General features: G+C 31.2%; 3 protein-coding genes across 3 annotated transcripts; all 3 read left to right on the top strand.

Moving 5' to 3' along the window:
• Positions 1-2,640: 2,640 nt before the first annotated feature.
• LOC143911387 (putative 2-oxoadipate dehydrogenase complex component E1 homolog) lies at positions 2,641-8,892 on the top strand. Its single transcript, XM_077430261.1, has 19 exons — positions 2,641-2,893; positions 4,253-4,376; positions 4,453-4,621; positions 4,719-4,938; positions 5,017-5,178; positions 5,254-5,441; positions 5,525-5,638; positions 5,713-5,820; positions 5,891-6,048; positions 6,119-6,254; positions 6,336-6,467; positions 6,619-6,721; positions 6,821-6,978; positions 7,053-7,209; positions 7,280-7,482; positions 7,555-7,675; positions 7,749-7,937; positions 8,029-8,114; positions 8,704-8,892. Exons 1-19 carry the CDS (start codon positions 2,776-2,778, stop codon positions 8,809-8,811), a joined length of 2,754 nt encoding a protein of 917 aa, XP_077286387.1. The 5' UTR covers positions 2,641-2,775; the 3' UTR covers positions 8,812-8,892.
• Positions 8,893-12,918: 4,026 nt separating this feature from the next.
• On the top strand, positions 12,919-18,498 carry LOC143910188 (heat shock 70 kDa protein cognate 2-like). The gene is made up of 7 exons (XM_077428558.1): positions 12,919-13,186; positions 16,010-16,249; positions 16,324-17,066; positions 17,150-17,318; positions 17,400-17,501; positions 17,587-17,814; positions 17,908-18,498. The coding sequence occupies exons 1-7, from the start codon at positions 13,013-13,015 to the stop codon at positions 18,175-18,177; spliced, it is 1,926 nt and encodes a 641-aa protein (XP_077284684.1). The 5' UTR covers positions 12,919-13,012; the 3' UTR covers positions 18,178-18,498.
• Positions 18,499-21,268: 2,770 nt separating this feature from the next.
• On the top strand, positions 21,269-26,647 carry LOC143911421 (transmembrane protein 135-like). Its single transcript, XM_077430309.1, has 9 exons — positions 21,269-21,665; positions 24,421-24,551; positions 24,627-24,753; positions 24,833-24,984; positions 25,056-25,170; positions 25,246-25,398; positions 25,472-25,612; positions 25,686-25,852; positions 25,927-26,647. Exons 1-9 carry the CDS (start codon positions 21,507-21,509, stop codon positions 25,985-25,987), a joined length of 1,206 nt encoding a protein of 401 aa, XP_077286435.1. The 5' UTR covers positions 21,269-21,506; the 3' UTR covers positions 25,988-26,647.
• The last annotated feature ends 21 nt before the right edge of the window (positions 26,648-26,668 follow it).

The raw sequence follows: 26,668 nt of genomic DNA, 5'->3' as shown, positions 1-26,668 counted from the left end.
TGGCTAAATATCATATAAAAATCTAGTAATATCACATCGATACATAGTTTGGGGGTATTTTATTGCTTATTACTTATATGATAAATATAAATGTATTATATACATAATTTAAGTATTTTTTGATATACAGCATACAAACCGAGAGAAAATCAGTTGTGCTGATAAAACAATCATACTTGTACATATATTGCATCGATAACAAATTTTAAATATATAGGTTTTTGAGCTCTTTTTCCTATTATGCTTTAGATTAACATTAGAATAATATAATACTGTGATTAATAACCAAATTAAATTAAATTGTAAAATAGAAAATGATCAGTAGATCAGTAGCTATTAAAATAGATATAAGATGTATTGTGAACATAATTTCGTAATAATAAAAAGCATTTAAAAATCAAAATTTTAAATAGCATTTATTCTTTTTCGAAAGAATTCAACAGATGAGGTGAATACTCGTAGTTCACCAAACAGATTCCGGTTATTGTACTGATAGTTATTCTAAAAATTCTCTTTTCACTTAATTACAACTTTCTAATACATATATAAATTTATTTGATTACGATTTTTAAATGTTTTTTGTCCATAATGTTCACAATTCACAATACATCCCAAGTATATTTCAATAGCTACTCATCCAGTTATCATTAATAATGATTCATTATATATTGTACTTTCAACACCTAAAGCAAACTGTTTTGGTAAACGGTGTTTATACCTGCAAGTTAGAGAAATCTTATTGTTATCTTCTATTCTATTGTTAAATCTTATTGTCTCGGTGATAACTTATCACTGAGACTCTTCAATAGTTTATTAGTGATTCTGTCACAGAATATCTTCGTCAGTTTGTTGGCAATATCTACAATTAACGGAATGCTATAGGACTGTTGTCTTTCCAGATGAGCATAGATGGGCGTATCAATAAATTATTAATACACAATTAACTTTAACAATAATGTATTGGTAACTAAATATAATGACTGTAGATGTAATTTTATTCATTCGATAATTAAACTTGCATTACATACAAAAAATGTGTTTTGTGTTTATATAAAAAAGTATTCACTTAACACACAGGTTGCTTAAAAGAGCATTATAATATTGTAATCACTTGATGCATGCCGTTTGAACAAAACGCCCACTGAAGAATGTCAATTGATTCTTCAACATTTGCTACATCAAAATGAAGTTCATACCATTCGGTGTGGTAAATTAAACGAGTACATATGAAGTGGTAAATCGTGTGCAAAAAATCATCAAACTAACCTATCCTAATATCAATTATATTTCAGCGGAACTGAGTGGGCATAGTAACAATATGCAATGTATTCATTTTTCAGGTTTATACGCCACTTACCGTTTAATGTGATACGTATCAGTTAGCAAACAATATTCCAAAATCACTTTTTATCTTATGTACATAAATATAAAACTTACCTAATACATGATCATCATGTTGCTAAAAGCGTGCTGATTTAATATACAAAAAAATAAAATATATAATCAAACATTTATACATTTATCCATACTTTGTGTAGAAAAATTTTATTACACATATAAATAACTTTAAATAATAATTTCAGCATACGCTTTGCGCGACAAGTCTCTAGCGCGGCTGTTTTCCATAGAATTTCTGAACTTTGCACGGGATTTTGAGCCTTATATGCCTTGAGCCTTAAGGTTCAAAATTGGTTGAATATATTATTGAGAATTGAATGCCATCTATTCAATTTGCTTAAAATGAATATATACCAGTCAAAATTAGTTTTTTGTGGAACCATACTGAAACCTCGTTTATGTGACGTCACGTCTTCATACAATTGAGACGATGCGTTTCAATTGTATGAAAAATGATTATTTGACAATTAAGCCAAAATTGCGAGATATATTATGTATTTTATTGTTTCAAATAATACTTTATGTGTTAATTAACATATCTGGTTACTTGATTAAATATTAAAATCTGTATTTAAGAGGGCTGGACACCAGCGCCTTGTCCATACAAACGTATTAAACTTCTCCCTTCCTCAATTATGGCACTAGAAAAAATTATTAATTATCCATAGCATTTAAAAATTATTTTTTTAAATGCTATAGATATCCATTATTGGGTTGCATCTATCGTTTTATTTTTTTGATTAGTTATTTTTTGTAGGAGGTAGGAGCCGCCAAACATCAATAAAATCGCCTCTTTTTTACACCCACGAAAAGAGTCCAGCATTTAAAAAAAATACGCACATAGTTGCACAGAAAATATCTTCCTCATACCGATGATGAAATTTTTTTAAAAATTGGTCCAGTTTCGAAGGAGAAAATAGGAGAATACGAAACCTCGATTTTGTCAATTTAAAATACGTTTTATCTGGTCGAAGCGCAACTGTCGCATTCACTCAATATATATATTGATATATATATATATTGTAGCAATCACTCGATATATATATCGAAGAAAGGAACGGCAACAAAATTAAGGTTTCGGGTGTACAACCCTCTTAAGGTCGAAAACTCGATTGCCAAATTCGCGAAAAAAGTGCCGCGTACAAGGGTATATTTATTCGTTACTATGTAAAGTTTAAACGTGTGATCACTGATCGTATGACAAAATGAGAAGAATAAAAAAGGTGAAGTTTGAGAAGCAATGGTGAATATTTATTAAATGCGGCCTCAAATGAGTGTGTTGGCCCAGTGTTGCTTTCCTGCGAGGCGTGCTGCTCGCGTCGCGCTCGTTTTTCTCTACGAAGAAATACGTACAAAACATCACACAAATATTGAACGATGCAGCGAAACTTGCATCTGTGCAATGTGAGGAATCTCAGAGCAGCTGGACGTTGTTTTTATCATAGTGACAACGGCGTATATGGTCACAGACCGAAACCCCCAGAGGAATATTCAGGTATGTGTACTTGCATATGACACGATGCACCGTATGTGCGTATGCACGTACTGTGCATTTGGTTGAATGAATTATTTCTTTCCATTTATAAAAAGGTTATTGACCCATGAACGAAATCGTCGGTTTGTCGAGGAGTTACATCCCGGACAGATTTGACGTACATATGCCAACGCATTCATGTGCGTAAACATTGAAAGAGATTGATAATTTTGAGGAAAATGAAAATGAAATTTGATTGAATTCCACTTGACATCTTGAATACAATTTGTATTAGAGATTGAAATAATAAATTTCGTTATTGATTTGGATTATGTACTTGGGATCGTATTTACAATTTCTACTTAAAATAATCATCTATTTTGGTGGTCTTTTTGAATACAATTTTTAAAGAATATATTTTAATAGATATAAAAACGTAATAGAAAAGTATTTTTTCATATTAAATCCTATAAGGATTGTAAATAGGTTTTTGAGCTCTTTTTCCTATTATGCGGTAGATTAACATTAGAATAATATAATATTATGATTACTAACCAAATTAAATTAAATTGTAAAATAGAAAATGATCAGTAGATCAGTAGCTATTAAAATAGATATAAGATGTATTGTGAACATAATTTCGTAATAATAAAAAGCATTTAAAAATCAAAAAATATTAAATCCTACACATTTTATTTTATTTGAATACAAATTTATGCATTTGAAAATATAGTGTGTAATTTTCGAAATATAGCTTTTTTATTATGACAAGATTTTATAAATGACATGTTAACATCTTGGTGAATTTCAATTAAATGAACATATACATACATAAATGCATATATGTAAATACTTGTAAATAGGTTTTTGAGCTCTTTTTCCTATTATGCTGTAGATTAACATTAGAATAATATAATACTATGATTACTAACCAAATTAAATTAAATTGTAAAAAATGATCAGTAGATCAGTAGCTATTAAAATAGATATAAGATGTATTGTGAACATAATTTTAATAAAATATGTAAATACTGTGTATGGGTATTGTAATTTTACAATAATATTTTCTTATTTATTCCAATTGTCTCATGACTGAAGATATCAACGACTTTTTTTTATTTTATCAAAATTCTCCCCAAATTTCATTTTTCTATGTTAACCTACAACTAATATTGTACTGTCAAGTTTTGAATGATACTATTACTGTTTTGTCAAATTCACTTATTGTACCTACTGATAAAAACATTCTTCACCTAATTTAATTTATATAAAGTGTAATTACATAATAATAAGTATGCTACTACAAATATGTTGCAGATATGATATCAGAAAATATTTTGTTGAATATATGATAAAATTGCTTTTGTCGATATTTTTTAGTGCCCGAGAATATATTAGACGCTAGAAAGAAGCAAAGTAATTTTTTTAGATTCGTCACTGCCTACCGTGAATTAGCTCACAAATCTGCTACTATAAATCCAGTTGACTTGAGAAGAAATTATGCGTATGAATTAATTCATATATAACTTTTCATAAATTCATATTATGTTTAATCTATATTTAAATGATTAATTTTATAGGAGATTGCCAGAATTGAATCCAGATAGATTTGGACTATCAAATACAGACGTATTTGATTTTAGAGGCATTTTAAATGTTCCAACAATTGGTGGAACTATTGACGACGCTCTCACAATTTTAGACAAATTATATTCTGGTCCACTTTCTTCTGAATTCAGTTATCTTGAAGTTAGTGATTTCTATAACTTTTGTGCAATGAAAAAAAAAAATTAAAATAAGAAGAGGTTAGTAAAAAATGAATGGTAACGAATGCTGTTTATTTTAGAGTGAGCATGAAAGGGAATGGTTTGCCCATCGCATTGAAGGGATCAACAATGAAGAACTTTCTAATGAAGAAAAAATAGATATTGCAAAAGAAATGTTGAAATCACAAGCTTGGGATAATTTTTTGGCAGTAAAATTTGCTCAAGTGAAAAGATACGGTGGCGAAGGAGCTGAATCTATGATGGCTTTTTTCACTGAACTTTTTAAACTAACAAGCAAAGGTTATAAAGCAAATAAAATTCGTCATAAATTCAGTTAAATATTGATTATTTTTATAAAGTTTTTATTTTCAATTGTAGATACAATAGAAACAGTAGTATTAGGAATGCCACACCGTGGAAAACTTAACTTGTTGACTGGATTACTTCAATGTCCACCTAATAAAATTTTTATGAAATATAGAGGTATTCCAGAATTTCCAGCATCTACAAAAGCCATGTGTGATATACCCAATCATTACAGTAAGAATTTTTTTTTAAGAATGTAAAAACTCAACAATTACAAATATGTATACACATTGTAATAATATTTTTTAGGTGTTTCCATCGATGTAAACCAAAATGGAAAACAATTTCACTTGGCAATGCTGAACAATCCGTCACATCTAGAAGTGGTAAATCCAATTTCAATGGGTAAAGCTCGTGCTAAACAACAATTCATCAAAGAAGGTGATTACTCTGATGATGTAAACTCGAAACTAGGAGATAAAGTATTAAATATTCAGGTGTATAAGTATATATATATCTTTATCTGTCCTATTTCCTTAATATAAATATTAATATATGTATGTACATATTTGATTTTTAGTTGCATGGAGATGCTGCTTTTATTGGTCAAGGGATCAACCAAGAGTGTTTAATGTTGGCCCAAACGCCAAATTTTGACATTGGTGGAACAATTCATATGATCATTAACAATCAAGTAATATTTCAAGTTATAATACAGATTGAAATTATAAATTCGATTATTGCGATTGATTTGGATTATGTACTTAGATTGGATTTACTACTCCAGGAGAAAGAGGAAGATCTTGCAGATATGCTTCAGATTTAGCCAAAAGTATTAACTCGCCTGTTATACATGTCAACGGAGACTACCCTGAGGTGGATTTTTTTTTTTTTTTCAATATTTTCTGATTAAATATTTTATTTTTATATGAAAAAAATATTTCAGCTTGTTTTGAAAGCTACAAGGATTGCATTTGAATATCAAAGACAATTTAGAAAAGATATTTTTATTGATTTCAATTGCTTTAGACGATGGGGTCATAACGAGATGGACGATCCTACTTTTACGAATCCTTTATTATATAAAATTATACAAAATAGAAAGTAGGTGTTAAATACATTTTATTCAATTTTTAATATTTTTACTATATTAATATAAAAAAATATATGTTAGATCCGTGCCTGATCTTTATGCAGAAAAACTCGTAGCCGAAGGAGTATTAACCGGAGCCGATGTTAAAACTATTATTAGCGAACACATGAATTGGTTGACAGATGAATTAAAAAGTTTGGACAAATATGAACCTGATGTAAAAAATCATTTCGTTGATTATGTATATTACATTTAATGAAATTTTTGTGATATTTAAACGATACGTGTATTATTTTAGCTAACATATTTTCAAAAACAGTGGTCGAAGATTGTTCAAGCTCCCAGTGCAATTGAAATTTGGGATACAGGCTATGATGTAGAACAATTAAAATTGATTGGTGAAAAATCAGTACAATATCCATCTGATTTTGTAAGTTTAACGATTTTAAATAAATTAAAAAAACATTTATAAACTATAAGTAGAACATTAATTTTTTTTTGTATGATAAAAAATTTGGTTGTTGGAATTTTGAGAAAATATATACTTTTTTAGTAATCATCTGCAATTTTTAAAATTTCAGGTTATTCATCCGCATTTATTGAAAAATCATGTCAATGCTCGTTTATCAAAAGTCTCTAATGGTGCCAATTTAGATTGGGCAACTGCCGAAGCATTAGCAATAGGTGCGACTTTAGTATATTATATTCATTATAAATTTATGTTTTCGAAATTTTGTGTACGCATTACATAAACAACTTATTGACTTTATTAAAGGTTTTTAGGATCATTGTTGCTGCAAGGGCACCATGTGAGAATCAGTGGTGAAGATGTCGGTAGGGGTACATTTTCAAACCGTCATGCTATGTTAGTTGATCAAGAAACTAATGACATATTTATACCATTGAATGGAATAAAAGAGGATCAAGAAGGGCTTTTCGAGGTAAAATCTAATAACGAACTTTACTTTGATTTCAGTAAAATGTAACTTATTGACCCAAAAAACGTTTCTTTAAGGTTGCAAACAGTATTTTATCTGAAGAAGCTGTATTAGGATATGAATATGGAATGGCTATTGATCAACCCAATAATCTTTACATTTGGGAATCTCAATTTGGAGACTTTTTTAATGGCGCTCAAATAATATTTGACACTTACATAGCATCTGGAGAAAGTGAATATATTTATATTTATTTTAATTTATTATCAAAATTATATAATGTTTATAACGATATAAAATATAGCAAAATGGATGAAGAGCAACGGTCTAGTAGTTCTGCTACCTCATGGTTATGATGGCGCTGGTGCAGAACATTCCTCTAGCCGCATGGAGCGATTCCTCCAACTGACTGACAGCAAAGAAAACGCTCCCGATGGAGATGACATCAACATGCAAATTGTCAATCCCACAACTCCAGCGCAATATTTTCATCTTTTACGAAGACAAGTATGTCCAATTTTTAATGTTTATTTGTGTATGAATTTTATCAATTGAGTTACTTAAATTCGTGTTTTTCAGCTTGTGAGAAATTACAGAAAGCCTTTGATCATAATTTCCCCAAAAACTCTTTTAAGACTTTCGGAAGCCACGTCTACTCTTAAAGATATGGCTCCCGGCACGCATTTTCTTCCTGTCATAGGTAAATATATAATAGTAGATGATGGTATATTTTTTTGTTTTTATCAATTACCAGTTTTTTCATTAATTTTTAGGTGATGATAGTGTTAATGCTTCCAAAGTAAGTAAAGTAATTTTTGTAAGTGGAAAACACTACTATGCACTTGTTAAAGAAAGAAGTGATAAAAAGATACAAGATGTTGCAATTATAAGACTAGAATCTCTCTGTCCGTTTCCACTGGTGAATATTCAACAAGAATTAGCGAAATATAAAAATGCAAGAAGTAAGAAAAATAATAATCTTATTAAAATCCATTAACATATACATACATGTATAGATAGTTTTCTTAAATGTTTTAATATTTGTTGTTACAGCATTCATTTGGAGTCAAGAAGAGCATAGAAACATGGGTGCTTGGACGTTTGTCAAACCACGATTTGAGAATTTAGCTGGACGCAAGGTTTATACATATTACTATTATTTTTTATATACAAGAGGGTCTCGCTTTATGGTGCCTCTACCTACATTTCAACATTTCGCTAATACGGCTATTTCAAATTTAAGATATCGTTTTTTACGTTTTTAACTTAATTTCAACCATTGAGGTTTAAGTTTTCCCAATTTCTCATATTACCAGTATAGTATATGTACATGTAGTACATGTTCTAGTCACACTATAATAATACTTAAGAATTAATTACATACTGCGATATTTTATTCTTGCGGTTAACTTTCTTATAATTGTTTTCTTGTACACACAATCTAAGATAGTTCGAACATGCATTCTAGTTTTTATTAATTATTAACCTCTTATACGTTTCACATGGTTTTCGTTTAAGTGGTCATTTTTTATATCTCTTATCTCTTATCCGATCGTTTTCATACTTTTCCATATTGTTATGTGCATTTAAATTTTAAACAAGGCCAGGTCTAAGTCCAGAATGTAAGTCACTGTATGCTCGGGACTCTCTTGTAATATAATTTCATCTACGGTCAAAAATTTAGACAATTTTCCATAATATCATTTGTAAAATGCTATTATTCCATAGTTAACATATTGTGGGAGAGATACGGCAGCTTGTCCCGCTGTTGGAGTTGGAAGCAGACACCGAGAAGAAGCTGTAGCTGTTGTAGAAGAGCCATTTAAAATTAAATGAATTTAATGTTAAAAATTTAAAATATTTGATGTATACGAAATTTAAATAAATATATTTTATAGCATATATATTTTTTTCTATAAAAAGTGTTTTCTTTATTTTACAAATCTCCAAACTTGTCAATATTTTAAGAAGTTAGTAACAGGCCCAAATTAGAAATCAATATTCAAGTGTAGAGACTGGGTATTGAACTAACATCACCATGGAAGCGAGAGATAACTTAACTGTTAATTTTGTTATGAACTTGTCCAGTACCTATAGAACCATCCAGTTGATTTGATCCATCCAATATGTGATTTTACATACTGCTGAATATTTTTAGTATAGGTGAGTGTCCAGTTTATTTTAAAATTTCGCATTAACGTGATACGTATATTTGGATTACTGGATGTTTCAGAATAAATTATGGGTGGAAAGGGAAAGAAGAAGAAAAATTCGATTTCTAATGGCGGTGGAGGAGGTGAGAAAAAGAAAGGGAAAAAGTCCTCCCCATCCAAAGGAAAGCGTAGTGGAAAATCTAAAAATCGGTGCAATGCTGACATATTCACTGAAGCTGCCATGGATAATGCCTACTATATTTGTCATAATGTCCAGGATTTGCTTAAAATAAGAGGATTTCCATGGCCAGATGCCCAGAAGAAGAAAAAGAAAGGAAAAAAGAAATAGCTTTCGTGACCTTTTACACATTTAGTTATGTATGTATATATACATTTATGATGTGTAATTTTTTTCTTTTATTAAAGTTAATAAGAGCATTGTAAATTTGTATTTTTTATCTGTTTGAGACCTTTGACAAAAATCTTCCCTGTATCAAACACGCGTAGGTGTAAATTCTAAAATAAGCATATGTAGGTATGTATGTATGATTCATTGTTTACAAATTGTCGTTTCCATAACGCTCACAAGAGCTATGAAGGTTAAATTATGTAATTCAAAATTAATCAGAATCATACTCATACCAGCAGCGTGGCTCGGTCGTTAAGCTTCTGCTTAACACTGAGAGGCGCCGAGTTCGATCCCTTGAGCTGACCTCGATTGAAAAGAATTTTTCTGAGTATATCTGTAATGCTGCTGGTCAGACCAGGATTTGTGACTCCTGGTTGATCGTTTCCTATCAGAGTTTGCCAATTTTCTCTGATTTCATTGTTGAAACGATTCCCGATTAAAAATTGGCTAAAAATCCTTCCTACCCACTATGTCACTACTATTTGAGTATGATTAATGTAAATATTACAATAAAAATGTATGTACAATTCATAGATGTCTCGTTAATTGTCGAGTTTAAGTCAGCGTCTCGTAATTTAGCGACTTATATAATAAAAAAATGCTGTATTGTTTGTAATTTGGCCAGGAAGGCGCATTGGGGTTTACCTGTAATGCCTTCCTGGTATGAAATAAAAAACTTATTAAAAACTTATATTATAGATACATGTACTTACATATAACTGTGTGAAATATGTATAATACATAGTCATTCACATTGAAAAAAAATGAAAATCCTCACACGTCAGGAGAAATTTTTCAAATGTACCCGAGTTGAGAGATCAATAATAGTGCAATCGAATGTGTCTACATATGTACATATATACATACATACAATGTTCAATCAACCATTTTAACAATATCCATTGTTCAGCTGTGAATGATGGCATGCTTTTGACAAACGTTTTAAGCTCATAAGTATATACATTTTACGTTGGATCATTTTTTATATATTTTGGAAGAACTTTAATTTGTTTTTTATGTTGGCAAGAAAATGAAGTAGTAGAAATATCTGAACAATTTATAGAATTGGAAGACTATGTGGATCACCTGTTGAAATTTCAGTTTGATAATATAATTACACTTAAAAAATCTTTCAGATCAAAGGAGAAGACGTAACATTGTTACAGAGATGACTATTTCAGTTGAAGACTAAATACATATAATTTTTTGTGTAATAATAAACAAAAAATATTTTTTAATATTTCTATTAGTAACATCGTAATATTTCAACAATAAACAAATATGTTTGTATTTCTATTTTTCAATTGATGAAACATTTTTTAAACATTTTCTCAGGATAGAAAAAACGAGTTTTTCCCATTATATGTACATAGGTACATATGAACATAGAAAAATGTAAATTCATTTAAAAATTACCGTAATTTTAATTGAAAAATACACGTCTAGAGATTTTTTTTGCATTTTTAAATAAAATAAGAATAGATTGACTATTTTTTCATTGTGTTATTTCAATCTAAATTTGTTAGTTAAACGAGTTAAGTGAAATGAATTTTTAGAATGTGGCTATTCTTATTTTTTACATACATACCTCCTTTACGTTTCACTTACGATTACAATTCAGGAAAAAGTTTGCCTCTTATCCGATCGTTTTCATACTTTGCCATATTGCTCATTTTGGTCATCAATATAAGTAAATGGATCCTCCGCCATTACGATGGTGCAAAAATATCGTGTAAGACGCGTTTGATATCTGCCCGGCGAGATAATCGTTTACGTTTATCCATCGTTTGTTTACTAGTTTTAAACGGTTATCTGACAACTCGTTCACAGATTTTCCGTAAACCGATGCGCTCCAGGCATTTCGTATACGGCCATCTCTTTCTCACCCCGTCTGTTCACCATGATCTCGTTTACTCTGCCATTACGTATGCAGCCATCTCTTTCACGGACCGTCTGTTATCAGTGAACAGACGGTCTGTGAAAGAGATGGCTGCATACGTAATGGCAGAGTAAACGAGATCATGGTGAACAGACGGGGTGAGAAAGAGATGGCCGTATATGAAATGCCTGGAGCGCATCATCCTTTTACGGAAAATCTGTGAACGAGTTGTCGTGTCACCGTTTTAAACATAGATGGTGGTAGTAAAATAAAATTATTGTTTTTATTCAAAATAATAATTTTTCAACCATCAGATTTACTTGATGTTTTTCGATCCAAAATTACTAGTTGTGAAATACAAATATCAATAAATGTAAGTATGTACATATATCGAATTTATGTGCTACAAAGTTAAGGGGGTATTCTAGTCTAGAGGGACAAATTTTGGGCGTTTTTTAAAATTCAATAAAACAAAAACTAACAACATTTTTGATATGCATTTTTTTATTATATGTTTATTAATATTTCAATAATACATAACAAAAATGAAAAAAAAAACATTAAAAATTGAAAAAATTACAGGCTGGTAAAGTGGGGGAGGTAAAAAAAAGGGTGCCTCCATCTTGACACGATTCCAACCCTTCTAGTAATCCGAAAAAAAAAGATTCTTAATTAATAAGAGTGTCGGTATGGTCCGTACCTCGGAAAGAAATAAAAAAAAAATTTTCGCGAAATGGCAACTGTTGGCCTTTTTTTTCAAAGTTTTGAATTTTTTAAAAATATTAAAAAACAATATTTTTACATAATTCTGGTACGGACCATAGAGGGATATATAAAAAAGAACCACACCAAATTTTAAGTTAATTGGTCCATTAGAACTTGAGAGATCATGTCAAACTCGTTGCAAAAAGTAGTTAAAAAAGTAGGTAAAAATCGATATTTTCAAATTTCTAGACTAGAATACCCCCTTAATAATTAGCAAAATAAAAAATAATAAATACATAAATATTACTGATTAAAATATTACAGTACTCCATACAATATTAATATGTATGGCAGAATAATCGTAATAAATAATAATCGTAATAAACCTCATATTTATTACATTTTCAATAAATTCAAATTCAATTGTTTATTTTTGCCAAATTTCAACAAAGAAAAAATATTACATAGGTATGAAATCGTCCATTTAATATATTCTGGAATTTTCCATCGAGTTTTTACACGCCGCCACTGGATACACGAAGATTATCCGTTGCCAGGGCTAAAATAAGCCCGATCGGACAGTAAGTTCAGACTGACACACCTAAACCATCTATTTATACTGGAAATATCCGTACATTTCCACTAACGTCAGACTAATCGGGAACGGCACGACACGTTCCCAGTGCAGCTTGTAGCGTCGAATTTTCGCGCCAGAAAATCCTAGAAAATACTTGCGGCGAGTGGTAAGCTCCACACGAAACGCAGCGCCCATATATAGGAGCGACTCTGCCTACGGCATTCAGTCTCAGTTTAGACGCGATCGTGACTTTTAGTCGAGTTATATCACTTCTCAGAGGTTTCAGTTAATCGATAAGTGAAGAAGAAAAAGTCATGGGTAAAGTGGCAGCTATTGGAATCGACTTGGGAACCACTTACTCCTGCGTTGGAGTGTGGCAGCATGGAAAAGTTGAGATTATCGCCAACGATCAAGGAAACAGAACTACACCCAGCTATGTTGCATTTAACGACACTGAAAGAATCATCGGCGATGCTGCCAAGAATCAGGTAATTAATGCACATTTTATTTTAAAGCTTTGGGCTGTTTAAGATCATTTAATTTTCATTGATAAGAACTAAGATTCACTACTTCTGATTTTATCCAGATATTGCATTTATCACTTAACTAAATTTAAAAGAATTTGAATTAGTAAATATAGCGAGTGAAATGAAACAGAAAAACTTTAAAATTTTCAATCAAATAAATTTCGGAGCTTATTCGTTTACGGAAAGAAACGAAAAATTAGCTTTTTAATCCAAATATATTATAGATATCTCATACGAATATTTATTATATCATGCATACATACGTAAAAAATATGTATTTTTTTTAATTTTTTTGAAAATTTTAAAGCATGAATACAAATACATATTGACTTAACATACATTCAAATTTGCTTTTCCTTATATGATATATAATACATGCTTGATTTAATCATATAATCTCTATTAAATACGGATTAAAGTACTCATAATATATGTAATATACACATTGCACAATTAGTAATTTACATCATTCGTCTACTCTGTTGAAGTCTGTGCACCTGTTCTTGAACTAATTCATAATATAGCACGTCTCAAATAAAGACGAACTATCTATTTTTAAACTCTTAATTAACACCCACAGCATACATACATACAAGTTCATTGGATATTGGTATAAATATAACGTTGATCGTTTACTTAAGTGTTACACCCATACTAAAAATACTATGCATCTATCGATGACGATATATACCAACCTTGAAATCATTAACCGGATGCAACCGAATATTGTACAACGATCGACGAACTTATTTTAAAAGTTCTCATTGAAAGATTTTATATCGATTACTCATGTATGAACCTATGTTCGCCTACGCTTTTCCGACCTTCGCGTGACACATTGATTGGCAAAAAGAAAACTCTAGAAATTTGCTAGGGAATGTAAATTTCCGCACCGAAAAATCAGCAAGTCTTGCGTGACTTTCATCATAATATTCAGCATTGCGAAATTTCTATTATGTGTATATTATATAATGGATGTGTACTAGCGTTTATTTAGATTCTGGTCGATACCAAGGCCTAAAAATGTGGCGCTTCCTATTCTGTCTATGCTTTTAACATTTTATATGTCACAAAAGCCGGTAACATAATCTCGCTGCTGACCTGATTCCTCCGGACACGCTTGGTATATTTTGAATAGATCTCAAATTTAGCTGGATAACATGCGGCTCGTTTTTTCTCATGACACGACTCGGACTGTCCTCTTTTTTAATTATATTAATTTTTTTGCAATCTTCGTCGATATATCCCATGTGTCAAGAACTGTCGCTCGAACATTTGTTTATTTGGGCCACACTAATGAAAATACACCGATTTTCAGAAATAGATATGTATTAGTAATGGATAAATATGAATCTCAGTGGCGTAGCTACCGCGCCCGCAGACCCCGCAATGCGGGGGGGGGGCGCCGAGACCTGAGGGGCGCTACGAAGCGCGCCTTTTTCACTGATTTTTTAATTTGTTCCGTAATTTTTTTGAAATAACTTTTTTAAAAACTTCTCTTATTTTTCAACCTATTTGTACTTATATGTATTTGCATACATTATTATACATATTTTGAATTCATCCTCATTGTGTAATTGATCTATGCCAATAGGGCTAGAAGACTGTCGTCTTTTTCCATCTTTTGAACGTCAGTGCCACTTTCCAACCTATTTGTTGAGAATTCTTTCTTATTCTTGTATATATTTTTTCAATGTGTAAACAATAAAACAAAATTATATGATTAAAACCAATGAAATTTATAAATTTTTCGCTATCGCCATTAACAGGTGGGAAGTTTTTAAGGAAAGTTCTCCATCAGTTATGTACTTTAATCAGATTGTGCACTCCTTTTTGGTCGTCCATATTAAACTATTAATGCACTTCGATATATCAGTATATATACCGATACGTAAAAAAGGTATAAATTATTGATTTGGAAAGTTATTTTGCTGTAAGTAAATAATATGAATATATGGGGGGGGACACCAGAAATTTACGCTACGCCACTGATGAATCTTTAGATTTATTTCAGAACGTATTTCAACACAATGTGTTCTCGTGTCTACGGTGAGGAGATAGATACTTTCTAAAACTCTTAAAAATTCGTACCGAATTTAATGTTCCATCAACAATTATTATCCATTGTCCGATGTCCACATCAGTGGTCGTGTCAATCGATTGCAGATTTACTTTTTCACTATCCATACAAGGCACAAGACATTCTATATATTGTTCAGATTCATACATTTCTCCTGTCAATCGCTGATTGATACAGCTAGGTGTTTATCCATGGACCACGACCACATGTTGCGAAGGTGAATATACATAGAGCGCACCAAATAAGGTATCCAGTACCACCTCCGCCATGTCCTTATTTAGACACATTTACCTGCCGACTGATATTTTGGTGTTTCGATGACCCAAAAAGCTCTAAGAATCACGGTTATGATTTTTCGTAATATTGAGTCACATATACTAATGCGTATTGAAAATAAAACAACATATTTGAGGATTTATTTAGTTTATACGTGAGCAAAATGTGTAGCGTAGGTATACCTATACACATGTACATAAGCTTCAAAGAGTAATGCTATTTTTAGTTGAAATAGCACAGTGACTCTTCCCGTTTTGACGAATTCGTATTTTCAGGCTGTTTTATTACATTTAGATTCCTTGAAAATGCTGGGCATGTAATTTTGGAATCGTTCATCATATTATAGGCATTCCGACTAACCGCAATCTACATACATACATATGCATAGTGTAAACATAACGTTAATACAATGAATTTATTGTTTTCAGGTCGCCATGAATCCTAAAAATACAGTATTCGACGCTAAGCGTTTGATCGGACGACGATTTGACGATCCCAAGATTCAAGATGATATGAAACATTGGCCGTTCACAGTAATCAGTGATGGAGGCAAACCGAAAATTCAGGTTGAATACAAAGGTGAAATTAAGAAGTTCGCTCCAGAAGAGATCAGCTCAATGATTTTGACCAAAATGAGGGAGGTCGCTGAAACCTACCTCGGCGGCAAGGTGCGCTTTTTTTTTCTCTATTTAGTTCATATTTATAATATTTTGAAATTAAATCAACAATGATCCAATTGTAGGTTACCGATGCCGTCGTCACTGTGCCGGCTTACTTTAACGATTCTCAGCGTCAAGCTACCAAAGACGCTGGAGCAATCGCTGGTCTCAACGTTTTGAGGATCATCAACGAACCAACTGCCGCCGCTCTCGCTTACGGCTTAGATAAAAACCTGAAAGGAGATCAGAATGTTCTTATTTTTGATCTGGGTGGTGGCACTTTTGATGTTTCTATTCTCTCCATCGATGAGGGTTCTCTCTTTGAAGTAAAATCTACTGCTGGTGATACTCATCTCGGTGGTGAAGATTTTGACAATCGACTATTGACACACTTCACTGAAGAATTTTTGCGTAAGCACAAAAAAGATATTAAAGGAAACGCTAGGGCTTTGCGGCGTTTGAGAACCGCTTGCGAGAGGGCGAAGAGAACTTTGTCTTCTAGCACTGAAGCTAGTCTTGAAATCGATGCTCTGCACGAAGGTATTGACTTCTACTCGAAGATCAGCAGGGCTCGATTTGAGGAAATGTGCATGGATATGTTCAGGTCAACTCTAATTCCCGTCGAAAGAGCGTTGAACGATGCCAAATTGGACAAAAAGGCTATCAACGAGGTGGTTCTCGTCGGTGGTTCTACTCGCATTCCCAAAGTACAGAAGATGTTGCAGGACTTCTTTGGAGGCAAGTCTCTAAATTTGTCTATCAATCCGGATGAAGCTGTCGCATATGGAGCGGCTGTACAAGCAGCTATCTTAACTGGAGATACCAGGTTACTATTAAAATCAACTGTCATTATAAACTATACCATGTACATATGTACGTTATACATAATACAATTATATTTTATTGTAGTTCTCAAATCCAAGATGTTCTTTTGGTTGATGTGGCACCATTATCTCTGGGTATTGAAACAGCGGGTGGTGTGATGACAAAATTGGTTGAAAGAAATAGCAGAATTCCTACAAAACAACAACAGACATTCACCACTTATTCTGACAATCAACCTGCAGTTACTATTCAGGTTTGATTTCATATTTTTAATCATGATAAAAAGTGCAAGGAATATAGCTTTATTTAATTTAAAAATATATATATATTATAGGTGTTTGAAGGTGAAAGAGCTATGACAAAGGATAACAATCTTCTTGGAACATTCAATCTTACAGGAATTCCTCCTGCACCACGTGGAGTGCCCAAAATTGAAGTAAGTTATACTTAAATGTTTAATATTTCAAAAGTGACTAGCATTAGTATAAATGTAATTTTAACGTTTTTTTTTTAATTTTTAGGTCACCTTTGATTTAGATGCCAACGGTATTCTTAATGTATCAGCTAAGGAAAATTGTACTGGAAAACAAGAACGTATCACAATTTCTAATGATAAAGGGCGTCTTAGCAAGGATGAAATCGATCGTATGTTAGCTGATGCAGAAAAATATAAAAACGAAGATGATAAACAAAAGGAAAAGATTGCAGCAAGAAATCAATTGGAAGGATACTTATTTAGTGCTAAACAGGTAAATATACATACCTATAATAACTTCTTGTGATGATAATACAACATAAAAATTTTAAATGGTATTTATAAAAAAATATGCTATTATTTTTAGGCTGCAGAAGGTGCAGCCAGTGGAAAATTGACTGAACAAGAAAAAACCCAAGTTATTGAAGCTTGCAAGAAAGCGTTAACATGGTTAGATTCGAACACGTTGGCTGAAAAAGAAGAGTATGAACATAAAATGAAGGAAGTGCAAAATGAATGTCAACCAATCATGATGAAGTTACACGGTAGCGGTGGTGCCGGTGGTGCCGGTGGTGCCGGTGGTGCCGGTGGTAACCAAGGAGGTCGAGGTGGACCAACAGTAGAAGAAGTAGATTAAAAATAAGCTCAATTAAATAATTTAATTTATTTTCATTTTGTTTTTGCAACATTGTAATGATAAATTTTATTCATTGAAATTAATTCTTTAGAAATCTAACATCTATAGAATTTTCATTTGAACAAGCTTATTAAGTTTTATAGAGATGTAAAATGAATATTGTGCTTATATGTAGTATGTTATTTTAACATCAATCTCTACACAACAAAGAAAGGGTTATTGTGTGGTTTTTTTTGTTTGACTGGCTGAGGTATGTGAAATTGTATATTTTATCACTTTTGTATTACGCTTTTTGTCAATAAATTTACTATACATTTTTTAAACGTTCTATCATTTATTTCCGATTTCTATTTATTTGAATAGAATAATTTTATATCGCGTTTATCGAATGGTAAATTTTCAATTTATAAAAACACGCAGTTAGATAATAATTATTAGAAAATACAGAAATTAAAAATAGTTTTGTTATAATTACAATAATTTAATTATTGTATGATCACTCATTGCATAAAATCAATAAAATACATAATAATATAAAGAACAACTGAATGCATGTAATTGTTGGTAAATGAATTATTTCGCACATTGCGACAATCTTTGCCACGAATACAGATTATCTGGCACTCGAGTTCTCGTTAGTATGCTAGTTCGCGTGAATAAATCTCGATGGATGGAATTTTTCAGTTCCAAATGTTCCGTGATCGAGATTTTAGTGACGTGTGCGAGATGGCTTTGTGCGGAATAATCACCGAACCGTAATTGTTATATTGAATGTTGACAATTGACATTCTGAATAAGACAATGATTACATATTGTCGTCAAATTTCAGATATTCTTTAAATATGTATGTACGTATTACAATACATATTTGCAAAATTTAAATAATCAAAATATATTTTCATATTTTTCACACAATGCAACTAAACTGATTAAAGATTTAATTATTAATAAATACTAGAAATCCTTTTTAAAAAACGAACAATTTTTGATTATAATATTCTTGATATGCATAATATCAACCATTTCATGTAAATGGAACCATTTTGCTTATCACTATTACGATTAAGAGTTCAAATAATGTTAAGTTAACAGTTCAATCAAATATCAAGCATTGTCAATTAATATTGTTCTATTTCTTTATAATAATCATTATGAATAAAAAACACATGGAAGCTTAGTAGCTTTTATTAATATATGTAAATGAACAAGATGAAAAAATTGTCTTCTTGATTAAAAAAAAATTCTATTACCTTTCATAGTCCTTCCTTTCATGTCATTATTCGATTTTTTTTTCCAAATGATCTTTATTGTTTTATCGTGTTTAACAATACACACAATTTTAACATTGATTTATTTATTTAAAGTTTGGACCATTGTAGCATTACAGGTTTAATTTCTAATGCGCCACAATGGTCAAAAATATATCTTCTGTGCATATTGATGACAAATATATTATTTTGACAGAAACAATATTACGAATTTAATGCATACTGAAATCGTGTAGAGCAGAGCCGCGCCTAGGAGTTCGGCCGCCTATGTTTATAATAAAAAAAAATTAAAAAGTGCATGCGAGTAGTGCAAAAATCTTGGGTGAGAAATATAGTGTTGAAAATTTTAATCACAATAAAAATTAACCAGAGAACCAAAACGTTTAGTTCTAAACAGGACCAGACGATAAGAGAGACTGGAAGTTTTCAAGTTCATTCATGAAAATATAATATTTTTACCCCCAATTCCACATCTAGAACATTGTTCTTTCGATGACCAACCAATACTCAACATCTTTGAAGAAATACTTGTGGCAGTCGCAAAGATAATAAAACATATGTAAAAGACCTAGCTCTATGCGGAACGAAGCTATACCTGCTATCCCGTTATTTCCCCGAATTATAGTTCGGGTGTGTTACAAGTTGTAATTTGCAACATCAATCTAAAAGTAAATTTTAAAAAGTACGATGTCTTTTTAAGGAATATAATTTTTTCGACTCTCATTTCTTTCAGCCGCCTTTATATTTTGGCCGCCTGTGTGCTTTGCACACATTTGTACATATGGTAGGCGCGGGTGACCGTCACCGCACCGAATGTTAAAAAGTCGAAAATGTTCGTTTACCATGCATACATATGAAAAACGGTTACTATACATATCAGTGGCGTGCGGTAAAAGTCTCTCTCCCCCCGTCGTACATCCTCACTTAATTTGCGCGAGCAGGATACAAAAGGAACAAGAGGGACAGGCTTTTCCTCCCGTATTAAACTGGTCACACCCAAAAATTCGACCAACTTTTAATTTTTGGGTGTGACCAGTTTTTTCGTGACCAATTTTCGGGTGTGAACAGTTTTCTCGTGACCAGTTTTAGTGTGACGAGTGATCACGTGTGACCGATCTAGAGCGACCGGTTGTCCTGTGACTGGTTCACATATGACTAGTAATCACTTAAGTCCGGACCCAGAGGGTGCCGCGTATTGTTCAAATGATGTAAATGCATTTTTAAAGGTTTGCCGAACCTTTTTTACAAAGGATTTACAACAATGGAACAATGAGCGGCACCTTGGCTATCCTACCTCTTGTAATCACCGAACCTTGATATATATTGTCGCATTCACTCAATATATATATCGAAAAAAGGAACGGCAACAAAATTAAGATTTCAGGTGTACAGCCCTCTTAAGATCTTTCGATTTTCGATCTTTGCTTTCCGATATTTGCGTTTTCGGGCTTTTCACTTTGGTCCCGTGAGGTAGCGTTCCCTGGTGTAGAGTTCCATAAATAAATAAAACTCCAACATGATATCCGTAATATAAATGTTAAAATAATGTCTATTTTAAAGGATGTAAGTAGTAAACTTTACTTAACTAAGTGAAGGAACTTTCACCTAAACTTATAAAAGTTGCTATAATGCATTATTTTCTGATATGGAAAGCTAATATTTTATTTTTTCTATATTTTTAATATTAGACAGCTTATCTAACTCGAAACAGATCCCATTTACAGAAACCAAAATAATAATAACGATCATATTACACAACATCAATAGATATCGTATCGTAAAGTAGCGCCGCGCCATTGACGTCACGGCCGCTGTCTCTCTCTTCCGGAGTGAGAAGAGCGAGACAGCGACAGCACCTCTCGTTTAAAGTTGACGTCTGCCAGTGCTAGTGGCAGTGACACTGACAGTTGGGTGAATCGCCTACTGTACTGTATATAGTTAGTTAGTTATCGATCACTACCGTGCGATGCTACACCGCGACAAGAGAAAATTCGCCAATTGGACCTCCGTGTAATCTGCATATATTATATATCTGTGATTTAGTACTTTTGTACAGCAGCCATGGTCCAGGCCAGCAAGATGATGTGGGATCGGGCAGTCGGTGATGCCGACTGCTGCGATCTCATCCATCCCTGGACTCCAGGATGCGTCAGCGGAGCCACCACTATGTTCTGGAGTTCGTTCAAGGGCAGCTGTAAATTCTACGCTGTTCTCTATGTGGTAAACATTTCATTAAATGTTGCATTCTTTGTTCTAGTTGCGCCACTTAACACACTTATTTTGTAATATATATGTACAGTCAATTAAAATCATAGCCTTCGAACCTCGGACTTTGTATAGAGTTGAATCCATTTTGAATTACAAATTAATTCATTCGTTTTGCCAAATTAATGCTAATGTAATCTGCCTCGAATCAATCTTTTATGAATTTATAAATAGAAACAGATTATTTAATTGAAATTTATTTAAGCCAAACAATATCAAAATTCATATTTAAATTTTCTACAGAATTATAGTTACGAGTCTAACGTGACCATTTATTTTCTTCCTCAAAACGGGACATCTACCAATTTTTAGTTATGTATATACATATGTGTATTCAAGAAAACGCATAGTTTTTATTTACCAATGAAAAGAACAGGAATGAAGACGTGAAAATGAATAATTTATGCGGTCTTATATTTTTCTGAGGAACAAATTTTTGGTGTTAATTTCAAATAATAATGAAATTCTTGGCAGGATTTCTTAAGATTTACTTTGTTAATTAGCATTGCTTTAAAAATTGCGTCTTGCAACTGTGTTTCGCTTGTCCACAACTTATTTATAAGAGAAAATACTCTTTCTATGAGTGCATTAGTGCTGGGCAGGCATAAAAATTGTTACCGTGGGTTGCTCTCTTTTTGAAAATGGGACATTTCGATGTCCCGAAGCTGTGCTTGGGGACAACGGAATAGGTTATCTAAAAACGGGACGGTCCCGTTCAAAACGGGATGTATGATCACGTTAGTTATGACTGTCACCCTTTCAGATTTCACCAGGAATTTACATATCTATGTAAGTCTCCAATTTAGCATAGTTAATCTCCAGACTTATGACCAAGTTTGATTTCAATGGTATCTGTAAGGAAAAGAAACATACATTTATTCGTCATTGATTCTTACTACTTAACATATGCTTCATTAAAAAAGTATGACATTTTAATCGATTAATCAAAAAATATTTCTACCGATTATTGTACGATTACAATATAACAAAATATTATATTTTAGTATGAAAAAAATATGAAAATATAGTATTCTGTATACCATGTTTTGAAAGAACGTCTCATAAGAGTTTGATAAAAATATCTACATCAATCATCTAATCATCATACGTCATCATCATCATAAACTAAAAATAGATGAATATATGTACATATGTATTATATTTTGTTTTCTTCTGACAGTACCAGGGTTGCCAGATTGTCAAAATCACAGATCGGGACATTTACTATTTTAAGTTAAAGAATAAAAGAAGAAATTTAGGAAAAAGTTCATAATTTTGCTAAAATGCTAAACACTATTTTGCAAATTTCATTGAAATGTGAAATTGAGAGTATGTCGGACACAATTTTATACAAATTAATGCCAGCGGAATGATCTTTAAAAAATATTATCCATTTCTCATACAGTTTTTGTCTAGTTTACTTTAGTCACATTAAGTAAAAAAAGGTGTTCAAAAAATCCCCAAAATACACAGACACACAAACACACACACGTTTTTTCTAGAACATGAAAACGTGATCAGTGATCGATTCTGAGTTCGAATCAGTCAAAATCTCGAGTTCGAATTTTCGCATGATCACAAAACTTCATCTATTGTTACTACGTACATACCATACATAGATAAAGTAAAAATGTTTAAAAAACAGACATCTTCGTATAGAACGTCAATATCGCAAGTAATTGTTTTGTTAATTCTTCAATTGACGAAAATTCGATTTTAATGTTTGGTTTTAAGGACAAGACTTATGATTGAAATTTGTTACTTTTGAAGTCGAACCATTTCTGGAAAAAAATTCAGTGAGCCTCTTTATACGTACATTTTTGTGCATATACAAATTTTATTAAGTCGTGACTTTGAGAGGCAATGTAGTGCTCAGGATTTTTCTGTTGGACTCGGGACAGTCCCGCGCAAATAGGGAAGTCTGGCAACCTTGGATAGTACATATATTACCTATATAATTCATATTTTTAAAGTAGGAATAATTAATCAAATGGGCGTAGCTCAATAATTGTATAATACATATTGTGAGATTATAATTGCCGATCATCAAATTAAAATAGGTTGCAAAAATGTTAATAAAAACATTAAAATTTTAATACTGTCGTATCATAATATTTTATTCGTGTGTGAATACCTATGTATGTACATATTTACATACGTAAAAGTATTTTTACACGCCGTTTTTCTAAATATAATGAGTAATGTTGTAACTATATACACCCACTTGAAGTATAAGTACTTTATAAGTACTTATTGCTTAGCAATTTTTTTTATGGTTTATAAACACACTATACAAAGTACAATGTTCAAAACTGTATACAATTGTTTTTTTTTATTTTCAATAAACATTGTTCTGCGAAGGATAAGTATAATGGTAATTACATTTAAAACAATATTTATAAGATTTAATTTCAAATTGAAAAAATATGATTGTACCCAATGTTTTAATAATAATTGAACAATTAAATACTAAAGTGCAATATATGTATGTACATATGTTCTAAAAATATTTTATTATTATTTATATGTCTCACATATGAACGAGAATGGTTGTTTATTACATAAACATGAATATTATCATTTGTCTGATTTCTAAAATCAATCATATCTCATGTCAAAATATAATCTCTTCTGTTTTACGATTTGATATTATTACATTTTTTTGTAATCTACGAAATAGTTTTTATTTATTTACTTATTATTTTTTCAGATTCAATTATTAATAAGGGGGAAAAAAATGAATAAAAAGTTTTTATTACAACAATTTGATTCATATCTTAAATCGGCTGCTTTTGGTTGTCTAGTTGGAACATCCTTCGTTCCTTTTAATTGTTTTTTTAAGTAAGTCATACACGTAAGAAAGATTTTTTTAGTAATAAAGGACGTTTATTTATACACACATTTTACCATTTTTAGACGATTTCTATTCCAAAGATTTTACTATCATACAACAGTATTATTTCCCATGACTTTGAGCGGAGTTGGCATATATTTTGAACCACCTCATCGACGATACCTCGTTGTTAGCACTTTCTTCAACTTGGTAAGTTTTCAAATAAGATAAAAAAAAATATTTGTGTAATTAAATATGTACATACATGTGTGTACATTCCTATAAATAGGTTTTGGAATATTGGGTGAGGATGTTAGAACATCAAGGCATCGTCAAAAGAACACCATTACGTGAAACTATCATATTCATGTTTGGTAGTGCATATTTATTCTATTTAATGCGTCAACAAAAGGACAAGAATAAGAAAATGTCTCTTCTGTGGTCAGTATTACATGTAGATATCAAAATATTTGATTTTTAAAAATATTCTAAATTGCAATTATTATTTGTAGGTTTTTTACACCGCCGAAAGTCAATAGGCAACCGATAGAAAGCACAAGTGACAAATGTGATAAATCGTCATTATACTGTCCACATACTGGCTCTTGTAGTGATTATATTATAAAGGTATAGTTTTAGTATATTCAATCGTACGATTTAAGATACATACGAGGTAAACTTTGGGATTAATCTGCTTTTTAGGGATATATTCAAATGTTTGGACTGGGCTGTGCCATGACAATGCTGAGAACTGTCGTTCCTAAACTCGGAACACCGGTAAAAGCAATCAAATCAATCACCGCCAAACATTTTACACTTGGATTATTTTTAGGGGGATATATGGGAATATACCGAGTATGTATAATTCAATCTCTTAATTACATTTTATCGACAATCATAATTTTTATGTAATAATGTTTGTATTCAGTTAGTAGTCTGCATTTTGTGTCGACAATTCAAGAGGGATTCAGCTCGACATGCGATACCAGCTGGTTTCCTAGCTGGTACAGCTTTTTGGTTCAATCCAAATTTGTCAGTATCGCTGGCATCAATTACTTCAATTTTGCATGTATGTGATTTTAATATAAAATTATTCACATAAAATAAAAATGTACCAAATATTGAATGCCATATTGTTTTAGATATTATGTAGCCGATTGTATGAACACAAAATATTACCTGAAAATTTACCATTGCCTGAATTGCTATATGCATTATGTCAAGGATTGCTTTTCCACGCACGTGTGATGCATCCGGAACAGTGTCCTCGTTACATTCTAAATCTTGTACATACTGTAACTAGTGGAAAGTGAGTTCAATGATGCATACATTTTAATTGTATAATTATGTTTGGCAGAATTTTAATTTTTCTATTCATTTCAGGGTAACTCTTGTTTATGAAACTTTTTTGAAAATGTTGGCGATTGCTGATTTCAACAAATAATCGCTATTTTGCTTAGCTTTAGAAAGGTTATAAATTATACATATATATATGTATAAACATGTATAGGGTTGTTTTTTACTTTTTTATTTTGAATGGGTCGGTTATGATAAAATGATGTGATGTTATTTATATGAAAAAATATTTGATGTTATTGTATTTTTAATTATTTTAAAATAAAAAAAAATATTGAAGTTTTTTTTTAATTTTATATATGAACTTGAAATGAAAATGAAAATTTTGAGTTTGGAAGTTGAGATTCCTGCAAGATGTACATATGTATATTATAAAATAAAACAATCCTTTAATAATTTTTAATACTGTTTAATTTATGTAGATGAAATTATATTTCAATACAAATAAAATGATAAATTGTCACTTTCATTGCAAAAATTCTTATCCATGATTGTGTGAATGTTGACAGAAAATTTTTTGCTATAAATGAGACAAAATATTCTGAAAATTAATACTAATAAATCATAATATTGATATAGACATAATTACTTACACAATAATAATAATATAGTCAGTTTACTAATATAAAATTAAAAAAAAAAAATACATAAATGGAAAAAATCCAATAAAATTAGAATACATACTTAAAAATATGAGAATGTAAACAAAAACCAAATTAATTTGAATAATAAAAGTGGAATAAATTTGAGATTGTATTTAAAAAACCTC

Source organism: Arctopsyche grandis, chromosome 4 (genome assembly GCF_051622035.1).
Source record: "Arctopsyche grandis isolate Sample6627 chromosome 4, ASM5162203v2, whole genome shotgun sequence".
Lineage (NCBI taxonomy): Eukaryota > Metazoa > Arthropoda > Insecta > Trichoptera > Hydropsychidae > Arctopsyche > Arctopsyche grandis.
The sequence above is the reverse complement of the archived record's forward strand: the minus strand, read 5'-3'. Positions and strand labels throughout refer to the sequence as shown.